The sequence below is a fragment of the Thermobia domestica genome, chromosome 10 (genome assembly GCF_964235325.1).
Source record: "Thermobia domestica chromosome 10, izTheDome1.hap1.1, whole genome shotgun sequence".
NCBI lineage: Eukaryota > Metazoa > Arthropoda > Insecta > Zygentoma > Lepismatidae > Thermobia > Thermobia domestica.
Window position 1 is genome coordinate 86,831,150 of NC_137463.1, and position 25,502 is coordinate 86,856,651.

The 25,502-nt window shown below is 34.8% G+C and overlaps 1 protein-coding gene across 1 annotated transcript in view; it reads right to left on the bottom strand.

Annotated features, from left to right (window-relative positions):
• LOC145661534 (scavenger receptor class B member 1-like) overlaps positions 1–25,502 on the bottom strand; it is a 324,106-nt gene that overhangs the window by 280,749 nt on the left and 17,855 nt on the right. The window contains exon 2 of the mRNA XM_081726856.1: positions 18,389–18,480. Within this exon, the coding sequence (XP_081582982.1) occupies positions 18,389–18,480 (92 nt within the window). The remainder of the gene's footprint in view (positions 1–18,388; positions 18,481–25,502) is intronic.

A 25,502-nucleotide genomic window follows, 5' to 3' on the forward strand; every position in this document is an offset into this window, starting at 1 on the left:
TTTGAAGAGAATGATTGGCGGATTATAGTTCTAGGGTAAATATAGATGTCTCAGGAAATTTTTGACCTGAGATCATGGTGTTTTGCGGTAATTTGGGGCATTGTGGGAATTCTTGATAAAATTTATCCCGCCCTTAGTATTCAAGATATAAACTTGAAATTTGGCACACACATTCAGTATACCAAGTACTATTTATCATATTTTTTTGAGATTTCTACGTTCACACAGGGCCGTTCCAGAGGGGCCCAAAGTGTTGGAAAAAATTTCCCCCCCGAAATTTTCCCTTTAACATCATTTTCCTCTCTCCTGGTATATGGTACGAGCATGCAAGTGCTACCATTTGAAAGCCAGCTCCATTCTGAAGAGAATGAGGTATGAACCATGATCCTAGGATAAATAGGGGTGAAGATATGGACTTGTTTGTAAACTCTTACGAAAACGCTTTAAATGGCGCCGTATAAAAGGGGCTGCGGCATTTAAATCCCTTCGTCGTCTAAAGGTAAAAGGAGCTGGAACACCGCAGAAGGAATCAATCTCCGCCGATTGATTATCACCTTGAATTTCTGGTCTGTGCAAAACACCTCACCACTCCCTAGGATACCTGGTCTCTGGGTTTTATTCTCCTCTCTAGGACACCTGGTCTCTGAGAGGTACACTCATGTCCAAAATGATTGTCGTATATGTATAACTGTCTTCTTGTAAGAATATAATTTGATAATGATTTTGCAGGGTACGTTTAATACTGATACTATGTGTACAATCGGGAAATGTATATTTGTGGTAAATTTCATAGGAAAGAATTATAAATACGAAAATTAGAATAAATAAAACAAGATGTTACTAAATGGCCAAAAAAGATTTATTTTCGTTTTATTGTTCTTATTTACTGCTCTTTTGACATGAAATTTCCCACATACATGTCTTTGCTGGTTATACACATACTAATATTATAAGAAATACCGGACGAATTCGTTATCAAATTATATTCGTACAACAACATATTTATAGACATGCGACAATAATTTTGGACCAGAGTGTACCTATCTACTCCTTGGCCGCAAGAACCTTGGTTCCTGTCGCCGTAACACGCTTAGTCATTAAAAAAATCGCTTGAGTTGTGAGAAAATCGTCCGAATAAAACTCATTTCTAAGAGTAAAGTGTCCCTTGTCGGTATTTTCTGGAGAAATGACTTATACCACAGTATGTAGTTGTTAATGAAATACCTATTTATAAAACATAAACAAAATCGTTGGAGCCATTTCTGAGAAAATTGCATTTTTTTATTTTTACCCTTCATCAAACTAACCTTATTTTTAGAGATAAGAAGGATATTCGAAAAACCTCTGTGGAGACTCACATGAAAATCTCAAGTTTAACATTTAGTCTCGATACATTCAACGGTATTGTCTCTAGGCGTGTGTACACCAGGATGAACAGACGAACGAACGCACAAATCGACAGATTTTACTTTTTCACTATCTATAGGCCATGAAACGTGTAGATCCATTGAAAAGTCGAGTTACTCGAAAGTAAAAAGTGCCTTTTCGACATCTGTCCGTCCGTTCGATCTGGTATACACTAGTCTAGATGCAATACCGTTCAACATATCGATTTATTCTTGGTGGTGAGTTTTCTTCGGACAATTTATTCAAAAACGACACATGCGAATTTGTTCATATTTCACAAATAAATATGTCATTAATAACCTGATAATATGCCTTAGCTCATTTGTTCTGTAAAAATATACGAGGGGTAGTTTATTCTTAAGAATGAGTTTTTCTCGGATCTGAGTGTTGAGTTGGGTTTCTCGAGAACGACTTAGGCGATATGCTCATATTTCATAAATAAATATTGCATTAATAGCCTGGCAATATGGCATAACTCGTTTCTCATTTTTAAAAAATCTACAAGGGGTAGCTTATTCTTGGAGGTGAGGTTTTTTTGGACGATTTTCTCAAGAATTACTGAGGTGATTCTGATCGTACTTCATACATACATATTACATTAATATTTCTATATAGTATTAATGCTAATATTAATGCATAAATAACTTCCATGGGAGTATCCACCGAGTAGTTTACTCTTGAGGTGAATTTTTTAATAGTTTTGTGAAATACGACTTCTGCAATAATGTTGATTTACATACAAAAATTTCATCAAAATAACCCTCACATATTGTATAAGACATTCTATTATGTCAAAATCTACTTGGGATAGCTTATTTTAAAGGCCTAGTTTTCTTTGGGCAAAATTTTCTGAAAATGTCATATTTAATTTTGATCGCATTTCACAAGAAAGCGTTTAATAACAGCAGCACTACATGATTTACTTTAAGGAATTGGAGCTAGAAAATTTAGTGTGGTGACTCGTACCTTTTGTCATACTTACAGGCCAGCGTTTACACATCTTAAAAATATGAAAGAACAGGCGTATACGAGGAGTGGGTATACGTTATATTATTTACAAACGGTCAAAGTTATATCTACTCAAAATTAAAGCATTACATCATTAGTTGTAGCCCACCAATTATCACGCTTTGACGCTAAGGAATTGACCAATAGCGAAACAGATGGATAAAAATCTTCAATAAGTTTTTCTTATAAATATTAACCAACTTTTTAAAAAGTTCTAAAAACAGAAAGCAATAAAAAGAACAAGCTTTGCCAAGCAGAAAATAATAAAAACATACGAAAAGCAAAAAATTGCCAAAAAGTGCTTGAAAGTTATTATTAATCAATAAAAAAATGTGTGAAGGCAAGTAAATTAATACGCAATAAAGTTATTATTGAAAGTGTTATTTTATTTAGACATTAAATTGTTTGGTTCGTACATACTTCCAAAAATATGTATTGATAATATCCAGTGGCGTAGCAGCTGCCCCCGCAACCCCCGCAGTGCGGGGGGGCCCCGAAGTCTTGCGATGAATAAAGAAGTAGAACTTCAACCTTACTTCTATCGGCTTTACAACTAGGGCCCCTTCTCTATACTTTGCGGGGGGGCCTGCAAAAGTGTGCTACGCCACTGATAATATCGCTTTTCAATTTTAGGCTACAAGGGGAAAAGGATGCAAGTCAGTTTATATATATAATGTTACACAATTCCTCTGTTTTACAGACTTAACTACTTCTTCCCCTGTAGGTGAAATCTTTAGCATTAAATTTCGCAGTGACTAAAATTCTTCTTACTGTGGGATTTAGTCCATGCAAACTACACCTTTCAGGCTACATGATTCTGCTGATAACTCATTTTCGACCATTTCTTGACTTATCTCCTTCTTTCCCTGTGGTCTTCAATTCTTTTGAAATTTTTCAATCAGTTTTTACTCTTTTACCGCTTTTTTGAAGTTGGTTGTATAATTTCAAATATATTTAAAAATATGTTTTATTTCTCCGCATTTTCATTACTCCAGCAGAGTCGTAGCTAGTGGATGGGCGAGCGGAGCCCTCGCCCGGGTGCTGATAGCAAGCAGAAAGAAAAAGTGTTGGAAAGGAATAAATGACGAGACGCCACGTAAAAGTATTGGCGTATTATTAAATCAATATTGTTGTCGGTTTGCAAAGAAATACATTTGGTAAAAGTTTTCTTGATCACTCCGCTCGCAACTCAAACATTTAAATGAAAGTTACAACAATTGCTTACTTATTACTTTAATAAAAAAAAGTTGTTATACATGATAGTGTACGCAAGAGCGTTTTCAAAATCGGAAACAGTCAAAGTCTGAAATACTTGTTCGGCATTTTGATGGATGAGTTGGTTACTTTATGGATCATGTTATATTAAAGCTCTCAGTCCATAACTAGCTCTATCCATTCCTGCCCTCTCTTAATGGGCATAAACAGACTTTAGTCAATGAATGGGCATATAGTAGGCAAAGGATTGTTTGTCTGACCAAGTAAGTTAATCTTAAGTCAATTTGTATGTATTTGCACAAACTTCATTAATTTGTCGTTAACAAACGTGTAACAATGTATTTGGTTAGACGGGACACATTTTTGAGCTGAGCGAAGCGAAGCTCTTATACTCGGGTTAGCCGTTTGGTTGTCCGCGAACTCCTCCTAGACCGTTTGGCCGATCTCAACCAAACTTAGCACGCTGATAGAGTATGTCGTGCTGAGTGACAACATAGGTCGAAATCAAAAATTCGATGTACCATCGAGGAATAATCACCGAAAAACGCTTACTCCTAGACCGTTTGGCCGATCTCAACCAAACTTAGCACGCTGATAGAGTATGTCGTGCTGAGTGACAACATAGGTCGAAATCAAAAATCCGATGTACCATCGAGGAATAATCACCGAAAAACGCTTACTCCTAGACCGTTTGGCCGATCTCAACCAAACTTAGCACGCTGATAGAGTATGTCGTGCTGAGTGAGAACATAGGTCGAAATCAAAAATCCGATGTACCATCGAGGAATAATCACCGAAAAACGCTTCCTGATTACGTAGTTTAAGCTCGCTCAGCTCATTTCATTGCAATCGGGTATATCCATTGCATTCCTAGTTTAAAGCCATATAGTAAGTAGGTTTACGTTGGTATCGATATAGTAATTAAGCAACTATAACTTATATATCTAAATTTGATATTGTAACAAAAAACTTATTTTAAATGGCGAGAGATAACACACACTTTGTGAAGTATATGGAAAAATTAAGAAAGTGTAAATGAGAACGATTGCGCACTACGTAGAGACGTAGTGCGCAATATTGTATACATTTGTCACAATGTATACAACTTGAAAATTAATCACACCAACAGGCATGGTGTTTTCTCAGTTAATATTGAAACCGGAACTAGTAGTTCCGGTTTTAATAGAAAGAGAAATTAGAGTAGACATGGAATATATTCTTGTGACGCTTAATTAATTGAAGAAAAACGCTTCCCGCTATATATTACCGTTCATTCCTCTTTAGTGATTAACATTAAAACCGGAAGTAGTTGATTTCTGCCAGTTTTAGGTTGAATAAAGGGTTAAGAGAGATGGTACCTATTCAAAGAACGCTAAATCGATTCTTGAAAGAGAAAAATAAAACTTCTTACTTTTTCTTATCGGTTTTGTTTATGTATATTACAATTGAAACCGAAAGTCATAGTGGCTTTCTATCACTTCCGGTTTTAGTATAGAGTTAAGGGTGAAGAGTAAATCTATTCTTCCGATGCTTAATTACGGATTACGAGGAAACACGTTTAGCTGCCTTTTTACCCTTTTTGCTCTATAGTGATCCAAACGTTAAACAAACGGACAAAGGAGTTTTAATAACTCAAGCTCCTTTATAGTAACGGTTTTATTAGTCATCGATGCTCAATAAATTGGAACAATTTACTCTCTGTCACTCACTTTCACTCAGTGCTGCGTATTATTTAGGACCACTATATATATATATTTTTAGAGAGTATCAGTTTTTAGTTGGTTAGAGCTTAGCTTCTCGTTCAACAGCAAGGCTTCTTAAGACGTGGATCTACATCTTAACGTGGGATCGGAAGCCAGGTCTCCCACGCCAAAGACACGTACGTTAACCATATATCCACAATGAAGGTTTTTAATGGAAATAGGGAGTCCCAGTATGTACAACGAACTTAAAAAGATCGTGTGTGTCTGTCTCTCTGTCTGTCTGTTATTTGCTAATTTTTCAATTTTGAGCCCTCCTGGCAAAAAAAAAAAAAAAAAAAAAAAAAAAATGCCGATTTTAGGAGATGTAAGGAGTCATATCTCGGAAACGGTAAGTCAAAGAGAGATTTATTTATTTATTTATTTATTTATTATTTAAAATGGCGGAGTTAAGGCATAACCTTTTCTTCCACTCAGCCATTTACATTTGTCTTTTACAGTCGGATCTCATATTTTTCTTTTTTCTTTCTTTCTTTCTTTCTTTTTTTTTTTTTTTTTTCGACGAGAATAAAAGTGATATACAGTTAGGCACGTTAAAGAGTTACCGACATACAGAACAGTTACCGACATACAGAACAATCATAAAATAAAACATGAAAAATGAAAATGAAACTTATTACATATAAAACAAACACTAAAACAAACAAGAGACAATGCTAAAGATATGTTAAACTATATAAGGAGAAACAAAGACACCAATCTTGATTATATCATATTGATGTTGATCAACATCCAAGAGGATGGTAAATATTTTGGTACCAAATAGCAGGCACGCAGCCAGGATTTCGTGAAGGAGGGGGGTGTCCGTGACATGAAATACTGTGGTCATCATACCAAGGGCTAAATCATTCTAAACTATTTTACTGTAATATATATTGGTTCGTGTAGCCAGGATTTCGTAACGGGGAGGGGGGGCGAGACATGAAATTCTGAAGGCCCAAAAGCTCGATCAATCTAAACTACTTTACTATTAACAAATATTGGGTAATTAGGACAATAAAATGAGGATATGTTGGTAAGTATTTTAATAACAAACTATAAAGAAATCTCGAGTAAAATAATAAAAAACGTATTGAAAAAGATTTTACAATATTTACGTCCTTCCTCTCTTTATTCAAATGTAACAATTTTCCCTTCATTTTGACCTCAACTATTATAAAAAGTACATACTCAATATTGTCTTGTAAAATATTTTACAATACCTGCGTTCCTTTCTCTGTTGAATCAACTGTTAACAACTTTTTTCCACATTAATTTTTGTTTTTATTATTCTGTCAACTACTGTCTGTTCCAAATGGCAGGTTAAAGGAGCAGTAGAAAATTGTTTTTGAAATAACATGTTTGATAGGATGCGATGGATGCTATGCGAAAGGATGCGAAGGATGCGATGACGAAAAATTATGATAAAAAATGTCCACGCTGTTACACAATGGCACTATGCTTTCGGAAGCAAGAAATCTCCCTGACTAGTAGCAGAAATTCTGAGAAATTCCGTAACTTTTCTAGAAATTTCAAATTCCCTGACTCTTCCAGGTTATCTCGCTCACCTCGCCACCATGTATTGCAGGTAATACAAATCTCTTCAAAGGAAAGAGTAACCAAAAGCTTGCTGTAGTTTTTTTTCATTTTTAACGCTGATCCTTCTTTTTCTCATTTCATTTTGTTTCATCCTTCCTTGCCTGCCAATTAGTAACCGGTGATCACTGGTTATATCTGCATTTTCAGTATAATATACAATGATAAAAAGTGACAGCTCAATATAGTTAATTCAATAGATTCCCTAATACGCAGGGAGCATTCTCAGCTGGTTTAGTGTGAAAATCTGGGACTCACAACTATTTAGGTTATTATGAGACAAATTATTATTATTTAAACTTTTATTCTCGTTAGAGATGGGTAGATAGTAGAAAGTTATGTATTTCATATGCCTAATGATGTTTAATAGAAATGAGCAGAGTTATATGATCGTTACATTAGTTTGAAGTGATGATTTTAGACTTACGCAAAATAACACGTACTCAAAATATTTATTGGAACAGAAGTAAATTAAAAATGTGAGTATGTTTTCAAACACGTTCTTTATGTATCCTTTTCTCTTATTTTATTCCTTATGTATTGAAACTTTTTAGTTAATGGACACAAATACTGCAAGTAGAAACCTTTTAGATGGTTGCTTATAATTTTGCAATAAATTTAAAAGAAATTCATTTAGATGCTTAGCTTCACGCCATCTATTAAGCAGAACATAATTCCACTCAGTTGATATTTTGTAGCATTTGGAAATTCTACACTGTTTACAAAATTCTACAAATAGGTACAATATTAAGGTTTAACGTAAAAAAAAAAAATGTCCAAAGATAAGACACATACCAATAGATAGATCATGTAAACACTCATGAGTAATTTTCGAGAAAATAACGTAAAAAAAAAAACAAATTTCTATGTAAACCTCAAAATTGATGCTGTACACTCGAAGAAATAGATATTTTCCTTCTCAAATACGTTTGGCAACATTGTACACTAAGAGCTTGGTAATGATAAGAGCTTCAGAAGATACTGCAAGATAGGTGACATATTGATTCTGGCTTTATGTATTTGATTTCCAGCTAGGTTATATACAACGAGCTGTGTTTGTCTTTTGTAACCCTTCCTCTCTGCCCCTGGCTGTGTTTGCAAAAATATTGTTTGTTTTCAATGTTTTGCATTGCATTTGTCATATTATCTTATCAAAGAACCAGCATCTTTAAGTCGTTTTAATTATGTGAACACAGGGTAGGTGCTTTCGAATTTTGTATTTTGATAATTTTGGTTGCAATCCTCGTTGAAAATTATAATTTCCATTATTCTAAATTTTCTCTCCTCCTTTTTCACATAAGGCCAATAATGATATTGTAGACATACAAAGTAAAAATTAAAATCAATATTTTAATTTTATATTTTTTTTTAATGTTTACTTTACACACGAAACTTTTTAGTTTTCTTTTTCCTATCTGCTTGTTTAACTGTTTAGACAAGCCGGAAAAATAGCTTTATGCTTACATATGTAAAGTATTTTTTTTTATTACTTTTTAAATTACTAACCGGATCCCCCAAGACCTACCCCTGCGTAAGTCCTTTCTTGTGTATATTTTCATATCCCTTTACACACATACTACTTGCAATGAGGGCTGTAGAATTATAGAATATGCCAAGAAATTCTATTTCAAGAATTGTAAAAATTAATGGCAAATGTATTTTTTTTTTTTTTTTTTAATTATCATTGTATATGTGGATTTCAATTCGTGAAGATAGATACAAGTAAGTCATGATTGCATTACGTATAATGCTTGCAATCAGACACGATTTGCAGCTTTAGCTAAGCTCTGAATTTGATAAAGGTAAAAAAAAAAAGGAAAAAAAAGAAGAAAAGAAAAAAAGTGTAGTGCATTGGGAAAGTAACTATGTACTACACACACCACCCTTCTGATTTAGAAAAAGCAACTGCAGTATGACCAACTGCATACAACATTGTAACCGTTTGTTACATAAACATTTCCTCGCATCGCATCGGTTGGAAAAAAATCTCACCGTATAATCGTGTCCATTTTGTAATCGAGCAGGTGTATAGTTACTTTCTGAACGCACTGTACTTGTAGGTAAGGTAAAGAACAAACATAAAGAGTTTAAATCATAGTTTTAATGACTATTTTTGGTCTTTTTCGTACTTTATTAGAATAAACAGTATTTAAAGATTTGATTTTAACGTATTATTTCATTTTAAAAGCTTAAATAAGGAACTTTACGTTGTTCTTCGGGAAATTCGGACTCGAGAAGTCCTCTTAGCAATGCCACTGCCAATATGTCTAATCTGAATAAATGTAATGGAAAAAATGAAATGTTTCGGTTCAGCGATTATGCCCATTAGCCTAAGGGATACGGATATATTAAGGCAAGTGAATGATGATGGAATAATTGGTGGAATGAAAATGTGGGAAGAAAACTCACGAACATGATGTTATCCACTACAAACTTAATTGGCCGGGTATCGAGTCAGAGACCGCATGCACCAGGAGTAAGCGTTCAACCGTTGAGACAACGTACCACCCCTATGTATGGAAAAAATTAATGGGAAAAAATGAAATGAAATCTTGAAATTTTACGTCCCACAGTTATGCAGGCTAAGCTAAATGAAATGAAATGAAATCTCTGAGTTTTACGTCCCACGATTATGCCGGTTAGGCTAAAGGAGACGGTGATGATGAGAGATGAGTGAAATGATGGAATGAAGAAAGTAGGAGGAAACGGGAGAACCCGTAGAAAACCCACGAGCACGGTGTTTGTCCACCACAAAGTTCACTTGGCGAGGGCTGGGATCGAACCCGGGACCCCAAACACCAGAGATGAACGCTCTACCACGGAGCCACCGCGCCCCCTGCTAAGCTAAAGGAGACGATCATGATGAGAAATGAATAAATAGTGGAATGAAGAAAGTGGGAGAACTCCGAGAAAACCCACGCATAACGATGTTTGTCAACCAGAAATTTCACTTGGCGCGAGCTGGGATCGAACCAAGGACCCCATGCACTAGGCTCTGCGTCTGAGCAACCACGGATCTCATGTAATTAATGGAGTTTGTTGATAATTGTATTCTTGATATGCCGCGGCAGAAACTTTCTATTCACATTTTGAGGAGAGAACCCTGACCTAGACCTACGTAAATGGCGTGTTCTCTACAACTTACTTGAACCATGAATAAGACAGCATATAATATATATATATATATATATATATATATATATATATATATATATATATGATGCCATTTTACACCGGTAAAAGGTGTGAGTGAATCATTCATCAGAAAGTAGGAAGTACATGGCTGCCCTCTGGATGTGAAATCCTACATAATACTTGTTTGTTTTTCCAAAAGTTTTATGTTTCTTTTTAGTAAATTTTTTCTTTCCTCCCCTACTTCTGAACCTCTTTTACGCAAGCACGTGTTTAAAATATTTTCTTTCTTTCTTTCTTAATGCTTTCACTTTTAACAGAATTTTTCGCTTTTTTTTTTCAGTTTGTCGCATAACAAATGAAATTTCAATTTTATTAACACGTACCTACTAGTGCATAAGAGAGATGCTGTAACATTTGTTTACGAAACATGTTAACTAACGTCGAGTCTATGGTTAACAAATATGATGGTTCATCATCACGAAACGAAAATTTGTTAGGGGAACGTGCCAAACTAATCAGTGTAAATGATAATTTCTTTCATATTTCGCTTTGCATAATGTTTTTTCCTTTCCAAATAGAAGTTTCCCGTACTGCTTATGCATAATTTATATCCGACTCACGTATAACATCCATCTTGGACATTGTATGATTTTTTAAAAGAAATTCTTTGTTTTACAACTTCCGGTGAGTTGTTTCCTGGTTTTTGGGTACACCCAAGATTTTTTTTTCTCAAGCAGTGGTGATGGAACGGAACGTATTTTGACAAGACCATTAAGACAGAATGCAATACGTCTCCGTGGTTTTTGCATATCCTGGCGATTTCCCGTAGCTTTTCCCCGAAAGAAAAATGGGGTCGTAGCTTTTGCCCGAAAAGAACTCGTCTTGCTCAAAGGAACAAAATTAATCACAGGAGAATGAGTAGTCACACATTGCAATGCGTAATATAAACCTTTACTACATTTAAATCTCGCTTTATTAATAAGGACCTGGAGTTGCGGTTTGAAGTTAAGTTACAGCAGTGAAACAACAATGTATTATAATTTTGAAAATAATAAAATTATAATTCCACCTATTTTTCTCACAGCATTCAAGAACAGTAACTATGGTGGATACGCAAATATCGGGATAATTCGTACAAAAGTGAAAGAACAATTACTAGGATATACTGTATATATGATAAAGGACACACATAAAAGATATAAATAAATGCTGGTTTGTGATTGGCTAAAACTAAAAAAAATGTAAACAAACCCTTCTCTTTAATTGGTCGAACGCCTGTCCTCACTATTTAAAGGGAAATTATAGAAACACTTTTTTTTTTTAATTTGGTTTTCTTAAGTTTTTCAATACAGTAAAAATACCTGTATAGTATAGTTCAAATATAGTATAGGGTTATTTTGTGGAATATGGGCAGTCCGACAATATGGGCAGAGCTAAGCTTTTCATAGTACCACTGGAAGAGGAACTAGGTAGAAACGAAACCTGGTAGTTGGGAACACTGAGTGGAATATTGGCACAACGAAGAGATAGCGTCGTGGTGTTCGGCTTCAAGTTCGTGGTATTTTGGAAGAAAAAAGAGGGAGGCAATCTGCATATTTTCTATTGTATATTTTATTGTTTGTAAAATATAAGGCATGACAAATAAGAGATTCACGCGAAATAAACGTTTGGGTAGAAAAATCACCTTGGTGAGTGTAATCTGTGAATATTGCATCATAGTTATCCGAAATTGGAGGGAACTCGCACGATGTCTTCTTGCTGCAGTGTTGCAACTTACTAAATAATATCACTATGGGGAAAATGAGCATATACGTTTTGTATAAAACGGGCAGATGCATTGAACATAGGATAAGTACATTTTGGAGAAAATCGAATAAAAGGATTCGCATAGTTAAGAAGTTCATCATCATGAAAGAGTACAGGCATATTTAAAAATACATATTTCTGAAAAAATATAAATAAATTTACTAATTTATTTTCTTCAATATTGTACTTAAGTAGCATTACAACTTGATTCTTTCTATTCGATTCGCTCAGTGGTTACAACACTGGAGAATTAATCCTTTGATACAATCTTTAGCAGTAATTTTGTATTAGGTACTAAATGTGAAAATATATAATCTTGAATCGAACACAGGATCCATAATATTAAAAGTGTCCATATGCGGTTTTAAAAAAAATCTAGTACAATATTGCAGTTAATAGACACCAAACAAGCAGGTTTGAATTGTTGGCACTTGTTCAATAACTCAGCCGGATGTGTTTCCCAAACATTGCAACTGTAAGGTAGCGAGAAAAACGAAAACACCAAGTGAGAACTAATTAACATAGCTCATTACCGCTAGTGTTGATCACGAGACAAGACGAGACGAGACTTGAACCTTTCTCGTCTTATCTCGTAAAATAGGTGTCTCGTCTCCTCTCCTGTCATCTTGCAAACACAATCATAAAAGTTTTCGAAACAAACGTGACGAGACGAGACAGGTAGGGAAGGGATCGTCTCGAGTTTCAAAAGTCCTGTCTCTTCTCGTGTCCATCACTAATGGCCACAGCTCTTATAAGCACTGTTGGAAACAAATGGTCTGCAAATGAATACAAGACTAAGACATGTAGTTTGTGAAAAAGGGAAGAGACACCTACTCTATCAGTCCTAAAGAAAAAGAAGAGACATTGACCATATTAGCGTGTTGTAATGCTGCGGGAAATTATCTTCCTCCCTTCGTCTTGTTCAAAGGTAAACGGCAAAGGCAGGAATTCGAAGACCATCTTCCTTCTGGAAGTCACATTCCTATGACTGATAGCGGATACATAACTTCTGAGGTATTCTTCTCTTTCATCAAACAGTTTGTAGCGTATTTTAGTGTTACTTTAGACAACCCTGCGCTTCTACTTCTGGATGGTCACGACACTCATTGTAGTAATCCTGCAATGCTGACATATTTTAAGGACAATGGGGTGTGCTTGGTGTGTTTTCCTCATCACACAACTCACTAGCTGCAACCAACAGACAGGTCTCTCTTCAAACCATTGAAGAAATACTTTTATGAGTTTGTGCGTAATCACCAGAGTCGCGCTTTCACCAAACTTGAATTTTGTGACATATTTTCACAAGCATGGCAAAGGTCGGCACATGCAGCAAATGCCACCAATGGATTCCGCGCAACAGGGATTTGACCGTTTAATTCACATGCAATTCCAGACAAGACTTTTCTCGGAGAAGACGTGGAATGTGCTATCCAAGCAGAGTCTTCGGCAAGACGATCTACAACCTCCAATGCAGAAAGTTCATAACAACCTGATGAAATTCCTGGACCCTCCGGCATGCAACGATGTCGCACGGGCTTACAGAGTCAACAGCAATACTTTCCTAGAACAACGCTGCCTTCATCAAGACCATCTGCTACAGCCAACGCAGCGAGTACGGCAGCAATTCATCGCAAGAAAGCTTCACAACAATCTGTTGCAACTCCTGGTCCTTCCGGCATACAACGATGTAGCAAAGGCTTACAGAGGCAACAGCAACAACAGTTCCCTCTCACAACACTTTTTCATCACGTTCGTCAGATTCGTCAGTAAGTTTGGTGGAGGACCAACAGCGAAGTCTACCAGACATTCTTCGTTCTATTTTTCCTGTTCCGAAGATAAAGCTCCCAGTCAGGAGAGTGAACTCTTGATGTCGATGCACCAGAGAACTGACTAGCGACGCGGAATGTTAGAAAGAAAAAAAAACGGGACGAGAAGGCAAGTTTTCAGCCATCTAAACGTGGGAAGAAAGTAACAACGAGCAGTAGTGTTCAATCGAAATGTCCTATTTGTGCCGTTGATTTTTATTCTAAAACACATGGAGAAAGGTGGGTTGAGTGTCAAATGTGTGCTGTGTGGTATCATGAATTGTGCGTTGGTACCGAGTCTCGAAGTGAGTTTATCTGCGTTAAATGTAAGATATAATACAGACGTTGCAGGGAAACAATGCTCATTAGAGAACAACTGTACGTGGTGTCTAATGTATCCAAATATGAGCATAGTTTGAGATCATGGCTTTGATCTCTTATTATTTCATGTTTTGTAATTTAGTTTTCTTACTTCTTCATTTTTTTTTTTGCATTTTCTTTTCGTGAATAATGGATTAAAACAAATTAGTTAAAACAATTATTATTATAACCAAACAGTACGCCTGCCCATATTATCCAAACTACCTGCCCATATTACACATATACTTCGGTTAATATGGGCATTTGAAGTAAGGTTAGTATTTAATATTTCCTCGCAAGACCCTTATAATATATTATATTGGTGAACATAAAATCCATGAAAGGGTAAGTAAGGTACCATTCTATGTTTCTGTAACATTTCTTGTCATATTATCTATTGATGAATATAAGTAATATTACATTTTGTTTTTTTCTGCCCATTTTACCCAAAATTACCCTATATTATTTTGCTTTCCGATTATAATACGTCGTTTTGTTTCAGTTGCAGATGAAAGAAAGAGCAATTTCAAGAACTTTTTTCGAGTTTATTCATTTTTTGTCTGTTTTGTTCACAATTTAGATAGAGCAAAGGACATACTGTAACTTTCTTAACTATATACTACGTGCGTAACATACTTTCTTAAATTTACGTCGCTGATATACGCTCGTACTGCAGATCATACACTGTGTGTGCATTTACAACCATAAGCTACAGAAAGTATGTAGTCAATTTTCAGTAGACCCTATTTCTATTGTTCAAGCAGGACGGATGCTCGAAGACTGTGAGGTGCACGTTCTACAGTACAAACGTGCTATTGAAGAAACGAAACGAAAGACACACACAAAATAAATAAATAAAAATAAATAAAAATAAATAAATAAAAATAAAAATAAATAAATAAATAAATATTTGGGTAAGGAAATGATTTCTACAGCTCAACACTGAATATATCTGGCATTAATTTAGTTAAAGTTCACTTATAGTTAACAAAGTTCAGTTATGGTTAACATGTAGTTCAAGTTGAGTAATGAATGTCCCACTTTTATCCTATTTTACCCCACTTTATGCTCGTTTGAATTTTGATAAAAGCAAATATAAATGATATTGGAAGAATTCGAATATTCCTAGTTTAAAATCATACTAAATGATTACTAAATGGAAGACAAAACTATGCACAATATCAAAGGATTAACACATATTAATGAATAAATTAATTATTATTCGTCTCAACAAAGTTCTCCTCTTCTAGGAGAAGGAACGCACTGAACTATCTGATCTAGTGCACTATCTAGTACCTCTATGGCTTTATTATTTTTCTTATTACTTGTCTAAAAGACATACCATTCACCTAATAATATTAGTAACATATAGATAGAAGGAACTTATAATCCCATGTATCTAAAATACGAAAAAAATATCCTATACCACATTAACACTATTAATAAATATTCACCTACATGGAATTAAAGTAACTTACAAATTATAAATTTATTGTAATTTTATTATATAGAAATGAACTTATCCTTTTTTTTTTCAAGATATTATTTAAACATAGGATCATTGTAAAGCCATAAGCCTAACGCGTCTTCCACCAGGTTTATTTACGAAATCTTATTTGCGGTGCGTTGCGAGATAACTTAACTCTTTACTGTACTCTTGATAGCAATGTTTTATAACATGAATTAAGTATAATCTTAGGCACGAATAAAAAGACATAGGCTTCAATATGTAATTAGTTTAATGGTGTTGATTGTTTGTTGTTATATGGCATCTGTAAAGTGTTTATGTAGTGTGACATGCATGGTAGTTGAGAGATTTTAAGGTGGATCACTAGGTGTTTTCGGTGCTATGCTAAACGCTGCATGAATATCGCGGCATTGAAAGATAGTGTCGAGTGTTTACTGATACCAGATAGTAAAGGGAGTAATCATGGAATTCTGCTTAGATACTTACTGGAGAAATTATTTTTCGACCCTTACCGCAATTTCTCTTCTCGAACTGCAACACTAGAATCAAGGAGTTTTCTTGTGACTACTACAGTAAACGTACAAATTTGGCAATAACGCATTATGGCGTTCTGCGTAAGTTACGTCTCCAAATCTATTTCCTTAAATGTAAATTAATATTTAAATAAAATATGAAACATAACACAAAAAACGGTCAAACAATATGTCTATTTCGTGATAAGATTGTTACTTTAAAATAGGCTACTTTAAGCGCACAAATAAACATGTCATGAAACAAAACACTTCTAGTAAGATCTAACAGCAAGTGCCATCTTGTGTGCTCATTATAAAACGAATCAAATATTTTCTTTTATTTGTTTAATTTTTCGATATCAGGGGACACAACCAAATGAATTAGTGTTTTCTGCTGTACTCTATCTTATAGTACAATATTTATAATATGTAAAGTTTAATTGCGCAGTGGTTAGGGAAATGAGCTAAAATATGTACTGACTTCCGGGTGGTGATCCACCTTAACTAAGTACATAGGCCCTACTTGTTTATTTTTAATTTGAAGAGACTGCTCTATAATTTGGTCACTTATTTTAGAACACAATTTTAGCACAAGTGCTTGATTTAGTAGAATTTTACAGGGATGGCTGTTATTTGATAGTAACTGTTACTTTTTTTAACGTTTACAAATAGTGACACAGAATTTTGGAGTTTGAAGTAAAGATTTAATTTTAGTTTCAGAGCGACATAGAGACAACGCACAATATAATAATCTGGCTACACACCATACTATTTTGGAAGTATCTTAAGGTTTTATATTATTACTTTTGCAGAGGTTGTTACATATAGTGCTCCTGGTTATGAGATAAGCCACGCGCTCGAAAGACTGAGCCAAAAATTTGGGTTTATGTACAAGTTGAAATTTGGCTTCAACGATGAAATCTGTTAATGCAAGATTTACATAATGAGAAAGTACATTATGTAAATTAAGCTGTCTTCAGTACATAAAACGAATTTACAGACAAGATTGTATAACAATTTTTCACATTTTACAATAGATGTTTTAAAACATGCAATTACGTGTAGTAATCTTGTTTCTTTTATCTTCTTTTTGACAAACGATATTAAATTTGAAATGAAAGTACAACAAGAATAAACGTTTATAATTGGCCAGTTACAATATGCTGAAAAAAGTGCTACTAAAGATTTTTTTTTATACTTAGCACGAAACCACATAGAAAAATAATTATCCAAGCTCCATTATATCAACACTAGAAAAAAATATGAGAAGCAGCAACTAAATACAGCACAAGAAAGAACTTAAAAAAAAAACGCATTTCATTAACGGCTCATTTATATCCTAGGCTAGACAACTTCTCCATCAAATTATATATATATATATATAGTGGCGGATCAAGGATATGATCAAGAGAGGGGCTAAACCATAGTTTGCAGCTTTATTAAGTGTAAAGCAGGATTGAAGCCAATTTTATCTAGTGTATACCTGAGCGTCAAGGGGCTATAGCCCCCTTGGATCCGCCCATATATATATATATATATATATATATATATATATATATATATATATATATATATATATATATATATATATATATATATATATATATATATATATGGAAACGTTGGCTATTAACTGAAAAAGAATTGATTCTATTCCTCCTTTTTTACATTTAGTTATGCTGGTTTCTCTTTTTCTTAATAACCGTAAAATATATTTTCCCTTTCCAAAATTCATTTTTTCTTCACTGGATAAAATATCTTCCTGCTAGATATCTTTTAATTTTAGCAGTATGGAATTTGTTAACTTACTGTCAGACTCAAACCTCTTGACGTTTGGCGATAGCCAATGGCGAGCAAGAGCAACGTTGTTGGATTTCATTTCCTTTCGTGGGGTACAAGTACAACGTGAAACGTTTCTTTCGTGAAACACAGATGGAAGAACGAAGCAAAAGCTTCAAATCGAGATGGTGAAAGAATAAACGTGGTTCAGATTGACTTGTGTATGAAGAAACTATCTCACAATAAAACACTGAACAACTGTACGCAGGATCATGCTTTTCTTCCTTAATTATTTAGAAAGATTTTCTTTTTTTTCTAAACATACACTCTTGCCTCTCTTTAAGAACCTATTATTTTGAAGAACGCTTTTACTTCAAATTCAATTCGCACGTTATGTTTCCATATGCAAGTAGTTTATGTCCACTTAAAAAAATACACGATAAATAACGTAGGTCAATTTTTAAATCTACTGTAAAATGAATTACTACTAATCAAATAATTAATTCACATACTTTCAAAAGTAGATTTTTTTTTAAAAAAATAATAATAATAACGTACATGAGCAATGAGGATATCCTGAAGGTCGATGAGATGAATGACGAACCCTGATGTAATGCACACAACGCTTACTGTGATCAGAATGAGATATCCTGAAAGAAAGTATTATCTTTAATTAATAAATGAATAAAACAAACTATAGTAATATGTAAACAACATTTTTGACACATGAAAGATTGAGAGCTAAAGCGAGAGATTGAGAGATGCGAATCTAATTAAGATAATATGCTCCTTTCCACTTTCTGGAATAGACCTACCTGTCAACTTTAAAAATCTCATATTTCTTGGAACAACCCTTGCACCAGCATTTATTAGGATCACGCTAATGGGCTTTGTAACGTCCGTCCGCTACTCCATTCCGTAGCTCTTGAAAAAAGCGAATTTTCGAAATTCTGTTTCCTGTAAGAGACAGCTAGAATGATTATCACGGACAAGTTCGTTAATAGAGTAGATTCGTTAACATCTAAATGAGCAACGGCGACTTTAGAGCAGATCCGTTAACATCTACACGGGTGTAATGGTGACTTTAGAGTAGATTTGTTAACATTACACGAGTAACAGTGACTTTAGAGTAGACCCGTTAACATCTACACGGATAACGATGACTTTAGAGTAGATCCGTTAACATCTACACGGGTAACGGTGACTTTAGAATAGATCCATTAACATCTACACGGGTATAATGGTGACTTTAGAGTAGATTCATTAATTTCTAAACGGGTAACAGTGACTTTAGAGTAGATTCATTAATTTCTAAACGGGTAACAGTGACTTTAGAGTAGATCCGTTAACATCTACACAGATAACGATGACTTTAGAGTAGATCCGTTAACATCTACACGGGTAACGATGACTTTAGAGTAGATCCATTAATCTCTAAACGGGTAACAGTGACCTTAGAGGAGATCCGTTAACATCTACACGGATAACGATGACTTTAGAGTAGATCCGTTAACATCTACACGGGTAACGGAGACTTTAGAATATATCCGTTAACATCTACACGGGTACCGATGATTTCAAGTGTGGCTATCCATATCCCACGCATGGGATACTGATTGCTTCAACTACCTAATACAGTAGATACTCATAAATATAAGTTCCGGATGGTCTTCTTTAATGCCTTTAACAGAGTTTATTTTATTTAATATTTACTTAATTATTCATTTCCTAGACTTTTTGTTTAGAAGATGTTAAATGATTTAAATTAGCATGGCATTTTGAACAGCAAAATAATAATAATAATAATAATAATAATAATAATAATAATAATAATAATAATAATAATTATTATTATTATTATTATTATTATTATTATTATTATTATTATTATTATTATTATTATTATTATTATTATTATTAGTTTTACATTTCCTAATTCGAATACTACTTTTCATACGTCATTCCAATGATAAATAACAAAGCGTAGCAAAAAGAATCTTTCTAAGCCAACGTATGAAACAATTAATTGGATTTCAGTGTAGCCATGGTAAATATTTATTTGATTTCAATTGTGTTATTCTGGAGGTCATTCTATAATTTATTGCTATGAATATACTGTTTATATTAAAATGATTGTTCGAATAAAGAAATGAAAGAATTAGATACACCATTTATGAACATCTTAGCAAAACTTGAAACAACTATGAAAATATAGAAGGGTAAGCAAACGTGCACTCCTAACGAGTTTTAGGTTTTACTAGTGATCTAGTTTTCGAAACGTGAGCTGCGGTTTAGCATCTCAAGAGCTCATTGAGGCGGTTTATTTCCAGATGCAATAAAACATCATAATGCACATAGTCTCTCTGTCGTCAATTCTACGGCCAGTTTCCAGTAATATGATGTGTGGTCTGGAATAGATTGGTTTATATTATTGAAACTCTAAAAAGCCAGCTGAAGACAAACGTTGGGTTTTCGAGGTCACTTAGTACTAGATTTTCATTATAAGTAAGATCCAAAGAGAACTGTTCTGTCATGAAGGAAATACAATAACATATTTTGTTTCATGGGGCAAAAATAGCTTAATTCGGTATTAAATTATGGTCATGAAAGTGTGTATTTCGCTATCCATTTTTTCGTTTGAAAACTCATATATATGATCTTGTGTCAGAAACTATAATATACTACCAGTTTTATTTTGCTTTAAATCGCTATCTTACACACATATTAAGAAGTAAAATTTCAAGCACCATATTTACGCTATGCGGTAATGGACCCAATCCTTTTATTTTTCCGTTCTGGTAATTGTTCCTGTTGGGAATTGAAAGGGTTAATTTCAGTGTAGTTATCTATGATTTACACTATGTTATGGTGCCCATAAAAATAGACGACGAGGAAGAAAATTTTGTGGAAAGTTAAATGTTTGATTTTTTCTCTCTTGTCGCTGAGCTCTTACACACAAAGAAAGACTCTATTAGAACAAAAAGAATTCAAAATAATTTTCTACGGTTTCTGGTATACAAGAGAACAGGCATCTTCCCCAGATATGATAATAGTACTTCGCTTAATGAAAATTTTAACACAATGTATCTCAATCACAGAAGAGTATTAAATGACATGATATTCTTGTACAAAATATTAAATAACAAATTAAATAGTAAAGATTTGGTCTCTGCCTTTTCCTCTCAGGGTACCCAATGGAAACATACGTGTGGGCAATCGAAGTTCCTTTCATTGTAAGAAATCTCGAACAAATGCAATAAAACAGCCAGCAATATGGTGGTTGGGTGCAGGATACAACAAACTCAGAATATAAAAATGTTCTGGATATAAAATATAATATGATATGATTGAAAATCAAGATAGATTTCGCAAATGTATTACAGCTATTCTCTCTGATATGAACACTGTAATTGGGTAGAATTACCTGTTGTGTTCTTCTCAAATAAATAAATAAATGAGGTATAAAAAGACAATTCTTTCAATTCTCTGATTTTCTTTTTTTTTTAAATTACTTACCATATATTGTAGGCTTATTAATAAAATATTTATGAAAGACAAAGAAAATTATTTTGAGATATTTTATAGAAAACCACTGAAATAAAAAAAATACCTATTATTAAACTACCCTTTCTGGATTTTTCGGCTTACGATGCCATATTGCAGGGATGTCAATGAATATTGTGTATTTATGAAATAGCTATAGCAATGTCGTCATACTAACCCTCCGCCGTACTAATGACTAGAGCATACACCTCTGATGCACAGGATCAGGAGTTCGATTCTTGGAAGGAGAACCTTGAAGTTTGAAAGCATTACAGTACTTCAAATTTCATCTTAAATTGTAAGTCCACGTATCATATAGTTTTGGTGCTAAAAAAGGAGCGCTAAATTCCAATCAACTGTTATGTCAGTGTTTAAATGACTAATCTGCCCGATGTGTATAGAATACGTATCCAGAATATCAACAATAAGCATTCTAATGCTGAAATTAATAAGATTATATACGCCTCTACCTTCTTTTTTTATTAATCACAAAGTGTTACACATCCAAGAAAAAAGGGACGTTTAATTCAAAATCGCATCACCTCACCTCATAATATCAAGTTAAGCTCTCTAGGTATAAAACACACAAAGTTCTTTAAATACAAAACTACTTATAATACATACATAATACACACCAAACTATATTTTTGTACTCAACTTTCCGATGCAACAACTGGCAATTGTGTTACAATGTTCTATAGATAGAGCGTAAATAATGTATACGGAATTTCAACCTTTCACCTTTTTATTATAAAAAGAATGTCATATTTTTTTACAAAGATTTTGTATGTCTTTTCTCTAAGTTTTAAATGTTTTCAATGTAGATTAAGTACTAAGTTCCTGGGCACACGATGTGGCCTCGGAATAAAGGATATTTGTCTTAGCCCAAAGCGGCCTCAGACGGAATCGGTTATACTCCGTAGCTCATCGCAGCCCCGGGAAAGTATATCTCCGTCGCTCATAGCAACCTCGGGAGATGTTTTTAAAGGATTATACTTCGTAGCTCATGGCAGCTCCAGGAATAGGTATTAAAGGAAGTCTCCATAGCCCATAGCGGCCTCGGGAGGAGGTGTTAGGTAGGTTAGTGATCAACACTGATCTCATACCTTCTTGATTCTGTCGTCCTCTTTTACAGCCATCTTCTTGGAGGGAGGACCTATGTAATGATAGTCGACTTTCTTCGTGGTTTTCCCAATCCTCTTTGTTTCTTCCTGGTTGTGTAGTCTCATTGCCGTCTGCCACTATCTGTTTATAATTGTAAAAACATGTGTTTGTAGTGAAAACGTGTGGCTTGCAATACGTGTGAATATATGGAATATGGATGGAACGGTTAGTATCAACTCTTAAAATCTCTTGTAGCACTTTCCATAATAATTACTATCCAACATCCACCTCGTCATCTTGAAAATTTTATTAGTGCAGTTATACACTGCTTCGTTAAATCTGGGTTTTGCTTTCTCTTTATAGCAACCAGCCAATCAACCAAATAATAATAATAATAATAATAATAATAATAATAATAATAATAATAATCGTCGTACCCATTTTTTCCAAAATTGTCGTCCTAAAATAATTAACCCCATTAGTAAATAATCTTTTCTGGAATGTTTCTAGGCTAATGAATAACTCCAGTTTATAGAGTTGTAAAATATTTAGTTCTGAAAGAAGTGTGAAAATATTCATTTGAGGGTTTTTTTTTTTTTTTTTTTTTTTTTTTTTTTTTAGAAATTCGTCCGAACAGAACTGAGTCCATCAGTAAACTATCCTATCTAAAATTGTGTAAGATAAACGGAAAATTCAATTTTATAATAACAGCTTATATTAATTTGTTATTTTCTTAGTCCGCTCATCGCTAAATTGCATAGTAATAAATTGTTTCGAAGGAAAATGTAAAATAAAATAAATAATAGAGACATTGCTTCCATAGTAGGTAATAAGCATTATTTTATTATAAGCGCAGGGGGGCAGATGGTAGAGCACTTACCTCTGGTGCATGGGGTCCGTGGTAAAATAGCCAGCCAAGTAAGTTTGTGGTGGACAACATCGTGTCTGTGGGTTTTCTCGAGTACTCTCGCTTACTTCCACACCTTCATTCTACCAATACTACCATCATCATTCACTTTCCTTAATCATCGTCTCCCTTAGCCTAACAGCCATAATGGTGGGACGATAAAGCTGAAAGATTTCATTTTTTTTATAAGCGAAACATCTAACGCTTGATTCTGTAATCTCTATACAAATAAGTTTCTCTTCTGTTTCATCTGTAAGTTTGTAATCAAATCTTGGTTTTCTTTCTCGGAAGACGAAACTTTTAATAACTACCCATAAGTCGCATAGGCGTAACTAAAGTGGGTACACCAGGTCTTCCGGAACACTGTCGCTACGGATGCGCAAGATTTGTGGCTGTCTCGTCTCGAAAATGTGCTGTAAAAGTGATGTCTCAACTCGACAAATGTATGTTTCTCTATTGGAAGAGCCGTGTCTCGACTCGAATTTTGTCAGGAAAATCCTGTCTCGACTCGTCTCGTGCGTATCTCTAACTGTCGCCTCCCGTCCCGTTGGACCACTGTCTGAAACTATAGTATTGGCAGAAGTAAGGGGCCATCCTCTCACTAAAATATCCAAGTTACGCGATTGCATTCCAGGCCAAATCCTACTGTGGTCTGTCAGATTTTAGTTCCGTGAATTAATGTTAAAAAATACCATTAAATGACCCTTAAAAATGGGTCAAAATATTTTTTTTTCATCTATTAACCGGATGCTGAATATCTTTGAACAATGTGCATATCCATGCGTCCATTCATGTATATTTTACTTAAACAGAAATAATTTATTAAACACTATGGATAAACAAGTAAGTTTACAGGTGCAGTATTGACGTAAGCGACTCGCTAACAGATGGTGTTTCGGCGACGTTGGGTACAGCTGGAATTATCAGTATTGTAACTAGATGGAACGGATATCGTTACTAGTTCTTTAGCTTAGAAATGCATCACGTGTGACATCGTAATGCAATTAAGTATTCGCATATTTAAGTTCCTAATTTATTAGTAGGCAATACCATATCTTCAATTATTCAGTAGTACCGTGCAAATGCTCACTTGCAGTGCTTATTAAACAACTACTTCTTAATGTCATGTAGAGCCTTTTTTTTAGGGATGGCCAGAACCGGTTCCAGGAACCGGTTTTCGGGTCTGAACGGATCCGGTTCTAGAAGATCCGGTTTTTCGGATCCAGGTCTGGAACCGGTTCTTCGGATCCAGGTCTCGAACCGGTTCTGAAACAGACCGGTTCCTCGCAGAACCGGTTCCGCTGGATCCGAAACTTTGTCACCATCCCTACGCTAAACCCGAGCTGCTGGCAAGCTGTGAACAGTATGCTAGATGAAATGGTGGATGCGACAGGCAGGCGCCCAGGCGGCGGCAGCTTGTCTCATTTGGCTAAATAAACTGGGTAACTGGCAAACTCATTGGTTAAACAGGCAAACTGGCCAACTCATTTGGCTAAACACCCACTGGTGGACCAAAATTTTTTTCTGGGGGCACAAGCGGGTCTGGGCGAGGAAGGCACAAGCGCATGGTCCTCTTTGCATTATTTTTGAAGGTGAACTTTATGCCTCCTTTACGGGTCTTTGGGGGCTTTCAGATCCAGGTCTGGAACCGGTTCCTAAGATCCGGTTCTGGAACCGGGTTTTCAGATCCAGATCTGGAACCGGTTCCTAAGATCCGGTTCTGGAACCGGGTTTTCGGATCCAGGTCTGGAACCGGTTCCTAAGATCCGGTTCTGGAACCGGGTTTTCGGATCCAGGTCCGGAACCGGTTCCAGAACCGGTTCTGAAAACCGGATCTCCAAGAACCGGTTCCGCCGGAACCGGAACTTTGTGGCCATCCCTACTTTTTTTAACGATTACCCATTCAAGAGTCACAGACTTGCGCGCACTTGTCTTCTTTATCAGCAAATGTCAGATAAGAGGTTGATTGATAGTATCTTTGGCCAGGATTGCGCACAGGATCGGGAATCGACGTTGCCAGGTGATAAAAACAGAATTGTGCACAACATCTAATGAAGAAAAGAAAATGAGATTTCTGGATGCTAAATCTGAAATACTAGTTATTCATACTTGGAAGGG